Source organism: Trachurus trachurus (genome assembly GCF_905171665.1).
Source record: "Trachurus trachurus genome assembly, chromosome: 12".
NCBI lineage: Eukaryota > Metazoa > Chordata > Actinopteri > Carangiformes > Carangidae > Trachurus > Trachurus trachurus.
In genome coordinates, this window is record NC_139908.1 from 25969510 (window position 1) to 25976839 (window position 7330).

General features: G+C 41.6%; 1 protein-coding gene across 1 annotated transcript in view; it reads right to left on the reverse strand.

Moving 5' to 3' along the window:
* slc27a6 (solute carrier family 27 member 6) overlaps nt 1–4392 on the reverse strand; it is a 38007-nt gene extending 33615 nt beyond the window's left edge. Inside the window, exon 1 of the mRNA XM_083983766.1 lies at nt 3826–4392. Coding sequence (XP_083839892.1) covers nt 3826–4312 — 487 coding nt within the window. The 5' untranslated portion in view covers nt 4313–4392. The remainder of the gene's footprint in view (nt 1–3825) is intronic.
* Nucleotides 4393–7330: the final 2938 nt, after the last annotated feature.

Genomic DNA, 7330 nt, shown 5'->3' on the forward strand with positions numbered 1-7330 from the left:
TAATATTGTCATAATATCAGAGGCAGAATGGGAGGAAACATTCAAAGAGGGACATAAACTAACCAATAGCCCAGCATGGAGGGAATGGATTGGAAGAAAATGAAAATGCGTTATTTTAACACTCTATTTATTACGCTGAAATAGGCTTCTGACGATAACAGCTTCCTGGTTAAAACCACAGCCTCCCAGCATAACGCAATGGAGAGACATGTGGATATCATGGATAAAATCACAGCTAGACTACAGCTGAAAACAGACTTGTTCGTTAAAAGATGGTTATTATTACAGGAATTGCCAGAACTCTAGTCACCTCCTTTAAAAAATTGTATTTATTTATTTATTATTATTAGAGCATTGTATTTTTTTTTCTCTTCTCACTTGTAAAGTACTTTTGCTAATGTTGAATGCAGGTCAAGGTCAGTGGAGGTGAGAAATGGACTATGGGAAATATGATGTAGTCTACAAATATAAGAACACTGTTATTTTAAAAGAACATTAAAGGGATAACGAGGAGTTTGGGAAAAGCAAAGCGTTTTCACACTACATTTATGAGCCTCTGCGCACCGTGAAATTCTTTGACCGGCGCAAGACAGACTCATGTTTTCATTCATCAAGAATTAAAGTCAGAGGATCGAAGACGATCACATACCGTCGTAGTTCCGACCATAAACGGCGATTGGCGGCCTTTATTCTCATGACTCGCCACGAAACCGAAAGTAAAGAAAGCTGGTCAGCTCGACCAGCATTTCCACCACCACTAATAATAACAAAATAACGATAGAGACAAAACGATGTATTTATCGAAAATGGGACCATTAAGTGTGGGTAGCGTAGATTCATCCACATTAACGTGAGACTTTTTTATAACCAAATAGAAACTCCTCGTTGTCCCTTTAAGCAAGGGTAACTGGATATATTACAGTATACACCTGCTCTGGGTTTGTTTATGTGTGTATGTATGTGTCAAATAGTTCTAAAAAAAAAAATAGTGTCAGCCACTGCCATCTACAAAACAACAAAAAACAAACTAAAGATGCTAACTATGCTAACTTTTCTGCATCTGGTCCCATCAGAGACGCTAGCATCAGCTGACAGTGGACAGGTTGCCTGTCTGTCACAGGCCTGATGTACAGACACAAGAAACCTTTCACACTCTCATTCACACCGGTGGCCACTCCAGAATCCCCGGTTCCCCTCATGTGCAAGTCTTTGGACTGTGGGAGGAACCAAGAGAGAACTCCCACAGACACAAGGAGAACACTGTGGAACATCATGTGAGGCAACAGAGCTAACTACTGCACCACCAGAGAATATACTAAATACATTTTAACAATGATCCTGAGTGTCATTTTAAATTTTGTGTTGACTGGAATTAGGTTTGACCCAGTTATCCCAAACCATCAGCTCTTTAATCAGATTTCTTCAATTCTAATAAACCAAACATGTTGTCTTCTGTCAGACTCGATCACAAAACTGCTGCTTCGCACTGCCAGCCTCCATCTGGTGATCGGAATTCCTGCCATCATATGGTTGCCTTGGAAAACACTGGGAGATTCCCCCCGAGCCCAGCAGCTGGACAGCACCAGTCTGCCCCTTGTTTTGAAGGATCCTCTTTGCTCTTGAGGAAGTTTGTACCTACAACTGTCATAAAGAGCTGCCTTCAGTCAAATACTCTGCACACACTACTCTTATCAGCGTCTGACTGTTCCAGCTATTCCATGAATCCCTCTCCTGTTGGACTGGGGTTGCAGTGAGGACAGTGCCCCCGCACAAATATCATGCTTGTTTGGTTGAGCAATGACCTGTCATCCTGTCACATGGCTGCAGCATGGTGAATCTCATTAACCGCAGAAGCAGCATTCTTACAGTCAAACATGAGTAGAGGCTGAATATGGTTCAACAGGATGTCATGTTGCCGTTTTCAGAGTCGATGGATCACCTCACACTTTGACTTTGAAATAATAATAGTGGCCTGGTGGGGGTTGGTTTCACAATAGTGATGTCCTATCTCTTTATAGCCTACTATTTGTTATGTACTGGGCATGTCTAATGTTTAGCATGTTACAAGGTACATTATTTGTCTCTGTAAAGTCTCACAATTTGGACTCCATGTGACAGGATGTGTCCGAGCCCTGACATCTGTAGGCTTAGGCTACTGAAACAATACGAGATGAGATTAAATCACCAAAAATTGTTTTGGATAGCTTTTTGATAATTCAAAGTGTTCAGAAAATGAAAAAAATATATAAGTTATGATTGCAGTTTTAAACCACTTATTTTATCCTGAATATCTTTTGAGTTAAAGGCCAATGGTTTGACGAAAAAGCAAGAAGACACCCTGTTGGATGCTGGGAAATTGGGCCTGACAAGCGTCTAAAGTCATTTTTGGCCATTTTCCTTGGTAGATAATTACTGATTAATTGTGACAAGAACATCCAGCAGACTCATAGCTACATCATCAACACAGGCCACAGTACTTGCTTGGTGGGTGGAGAAGTGGATGTTGGGAAGTTTTGTGGTCGTGCTGGATCTGCAGGCAGCATTTGATACAGTCGATTCACAGCCTCTTATTGATAAAAGTCATATGCAACTGTGGGGTTACCCTGAATTGGGTCGGTTGACGTAAATGGGGCCCATTCAGAGTGAAGAATCATGAGGTATGTGGTGACACAGGGTACTAGACTGGGCCCCTTATATTTTGTATGCTATGATTTGATTTAATTTCAAAAGAGCTGGTTGTGGGTTTAATTTTCCCTGCTTTATTTATCTAGAATACATCGTCTGATCAGCTCCATCCGCAGGGCTGAGTGGAGGCTGCAGTGACTCGCTATCGGAAAGTGACAAGATGGGCCGGTGCTAGCTGGCTGCTGTAGGAGAAAAGACATGATGGACTACAGGTTCAGACACAGGCAGACATGGCTGCCCAGAGAGGACAGGCTGTGGTGTCACTATGGTGACACAGCTCTAGAGACAGAACTATTTCCTGACACATTATGTAAAGTACTGAAATACTGGGGAGAAATTTATTTTTCTCACACATTTAAAAAAACTGGTGAATACTTGATAGTGAGACGGTTACAAGCTATTTTATGTGATTGTTTTGACTTCCTTTGTCTATTTTTGTCAGTCTATACAATAGAGAAATTTGTAAGTCAGTTCATTGTATATTAGACACAGATAAACAGCAACTGACACTGGAAACACCACAGAAGAGGAGTGTTTTTTATATATATACACTATATATATCATTTTTGGTAAATGATTTACTGCCAATAAAAAGGGACCTGACTTGAAATGATCTGGTTATTATGACATGTAACATGAGTCACAAATCTTGACACACACACCTGTGTGTAAGTGATTTTAACAACTGGTTAAACTTCCTCTGCAGCATAAGCAACAATGACCTCCAACCAGCTTTTCCAGTAGCTGCTGATCAGCAGCACCTCCACGCTGGTTTCACTGTTGGTTTTCTATGAGTTTGATTAGGTAAATATCTGATCATATTAAAGGCATTGGTTTTTATAAATAAATCTAAATATTAAACTTGATCTTGTCACTGCATCCTGGTAAGAAGGTTCTACTTTCTCACTGTAGGACTCCTCATGTTTAAAGGTCCACATTGTAAATTTCCCTGAGCTTTATTTTAGGATTTTCTGGAAAGATATATTTTAAGTAGGCTAGCTTTCATCTATGAAAGTCCCTAAGTCATTACAAAAGATTACAATGGAAAGATCAGGAGCATCAGTGGAGATGTCATTCAGCTTTAGTGAGTCCACAGATGTAGCAGTAACACACAGAGATGTCAACAGGTCAGAGTTTTACCTGCACCAACGATCAGGGTCTTGGCTCCACAGCAGTTGAAGCAGTGCAGCAGGGACTTGGATTTGATGTTAGTGTTGAGAAAGGCCACCGAGCAGCCCACCTTGGCCAGCCCGAACCAGACGCACAGGAAGTCGGGCTCGTTGCCCATGAGCAGGGCCACACAGTCTCCCTTCTTCAGGTTGACTCGCTCCAGGAAAACATTGGCGAGCCTGTTGCTCCGCCGCTCGATGTCCCCGTAGGTGTGGACGCGTCCATCGTAGATGACGAACGGCTTGTCGGGGATGCGCTGCGCCTGCTGGATGAACCGATCCACCACCGTGTGCACGCTGGATGTGAGCTTGAAGAACTCCAGATTCGCTCCGTACCTGATCACCCTGATCAGAAAGAAGAGGTCTCTCCAGAAGTACGGGAAGCAAAGTTTCTGCAAAACATGAGCGGAGAAAACGCCCGCGGCCAGAGCCGAGAGCCATCCCAGAGACAGAGCCATGCGAGCGGCTGTGACGCTGCCAGAGACCCGGCGGAGAGGAGAGGAGAGGAGAGGAGACACCTGGAGAGGAGAGTAGCGCGCTGTTCACTACACACACCACCACATGGTCCAGGTGATAAACACGGACACTGGGTGACATAAGACAACTACCATCTAGAAACGTTACGCAACCCAACGTAAGGCCGGAACACGACATGTGCCGCCTTCAAAATAAAAGAAGATTATATCACGTTTAAGGATAGCCTATGTATTGTGGGTAGGCTACATAATAACAAAAAAAGTTGGAATTACTGGAAAATATGATGTAAAACTAAAAAAATATATATATATTGCAAATATTAGTCTCTTGAAGCTAAAATTCAAGAAGGAAACCAGTCCCACTCACCCCTGTGTGTCTGGACAGGCAGATAATCTGTGTTACACCACTGCTCTGTAACAGTTATATATGAAACTAGAACTGTTATCTCCTGTCAGACTAAGTCTCTGGTTACATCCCTGTTTATCCTGAGTCAATAATACAATATTGTGTGATATTTCTTTATAATTGCTGTGAAGTCTCTATTTGTTTCCTGTGTTCAATAATCCATCAGTGATTAAGATAGAACAATTACAGACAAGCTACAGACTGATTCACAGCAGCTTGGAGCAGGGAGAGAGAAGACAATGTTCTCACAACAGAATGACTACAGGACATGCATAATAACAATCTTTTCATTTGTGGAGCTTCTCAAAATAGGCCTACATGTTACAAAGTGTTTGACAAAGTCAGAAAAATGAAATAGATAAGACATAAATTCAAAGAGGAGGAAAAGAGATAAAACAACAGGTGCATAAAAACCAACACGATCATGTCAAGAGAAATAAAAACACAATACATAAGCTAGTTGAATATTTGGTCAAATGTCTTCTTGATGACCATGTCAGTTTCTAGGCAAAGTTGTGTCACAGAGGAAACAAAAAAAGGAAAACAACAGCACAGGAATATCTTCACTTTTCTAGAAATACTAAAAGACTTTGGTTTTCAACCTATTGCTATTAAAAGCTGTATGACATGCACACTTTATTTTGAAGGGCACACTCACTTCATTTCCGATTTCTTCATGCAACTTGACAGTGTTTGGAAGTGAAGTTGTGGAGTGGAGTGGGGGGGGACCCAGTGTGGGAGGTTCAGGAACTCTCCCTCTCTTCACTATGCTCACCCACTGCATTCATGACACAGTTGAGTTTGTTACAGGAAAGTTATTTAGGCTACTGAAGACCACAACTGCACTTATTTATTTTTTATGTACTTTTTTGGTAAAATCTAATTACATTCTTATTTTTATACAGTTTTTTAAAATGACACAACACCAACATCATGTCAAATAACATAAAAAAAGAATTAGGCCTATATAAACAATATAATGTAATTGATTTAATCATGTCTGAACAACAACTATCTGTTTAGTGAAACACAGCTCACAGTTGCAGGTTTGTGGCCAGCACTGATGCAGCCTCAGCGTTGGAGGACTTTAAAAGCCACTCTTACTTCAGGGTAATTGGTTAGGAATGACTCTTAATGTGGCGGGGACTGGGAGGGTGTGCCCCTCCCACCCTCTGGAGCAGTGGCTCTCTTTACTTTTTCTCTAAACGACACAAATTAAACCACAGACCTGATCTGATGAGATCATTTTGCCAATTAGTTGTGATGTAAGTGGTTTTACAGACACTGTTTACACCTATGACCAAAACAGTCAGACGTTGTGTTATTGTATCACTGTGAAGATGAAGTTTATAGCTCTTTTTGCTGGGACACACTATGTGAGCCTCTGATCTGGACTTTTCCTCACTCACTACTCTTACTCTGTTGTTTACATGTGCGGGTGTGGAGCGTCTGCCACATTCCACACCCCCCAACAGCGGTGTGTAACAGCCATTCTATTAGAGGAGGAAACAGGAGGTGGACAGTCAGTATAGTCTATAGATCCTCTGCTCAGATGTGACTCCAGTTCTGACAGTTGTTCAGATTTCAGATCAGATTCAGTTGTCAGATTTTGACTTTAAAGCGCAGGAGAACTGGATTTTAAAAAAATACAGATGTGTTCAAAAGTCACTGTTTCACTTCATTCTTTTACTTTTTTTATTTGTCCCACACTTACAGAACCTACTGACTCTGAAGCACCCTGCTGACTGACTGACTGACTGACAGACTGACTGACTGACTGACTGTAGTGGCTGTGGAATGAAAAGACTGTAGGATGTAATAGAAAGACTCTCTCTGTGTCACTGTTGCACACAGTTGATGGGATCAGTCACTTTCCTTGTTCTTATCATTGTACAATAGTGTGTGTGTGTGTGTGTGTGTGTGTGTGTGTGTGTGTGTGTGTGTGTGTGTGTGTGTGTGTGTGCGTGTGTGCGTGTGTGTGTGTGTGTGTACAGTGTGATCCATGTGTCCCAAAGTCATCCTTGTGTCTCTTCTTTTAAATATCTGTCTGAAATCTAGTGTCCCTAGTGTGTGCTAATTACACAAGCTAATAACTAGGGTGATAGGAACCCTGAGGTCCTGAAATGAGCTTCTGGTGCTCCTACTGGTTGGGTGGAGATGGTGCATCAAAAAAAAAAAAAGGTTCCTGAAACTGCAGCCTCTGTCTGCAGGAACATACTATATTACATTACATTTATTAAAGGTGCAATATGTAAGAATGTGGCCAAAAACGGTTACTGCAGTCAAATTCAAAACACAACGCTCTCATTTTTTCTCCCAGTCGTAGCGGCAGCTCAGTGGAGCAGACCTGAGGCTGAAACACCACTGACGCCGCCGTGACTGGGAGAGAGGGCTAGGTGGCGCAACATGTAAACACGTAAATTCAAAATATAAACATGATTTGCAGTCTGTAAAAAAAAGATTTTTAATGCGAATACTCTGGCTGTACAATTGTTGTTGGTGAGTTCATCATGTTATATGAACATTATTCCTGAGTCTCTGTGACATATTAAGAGGATTTTACGGCCAGTTGCTTTAGATTACTTACATACTGT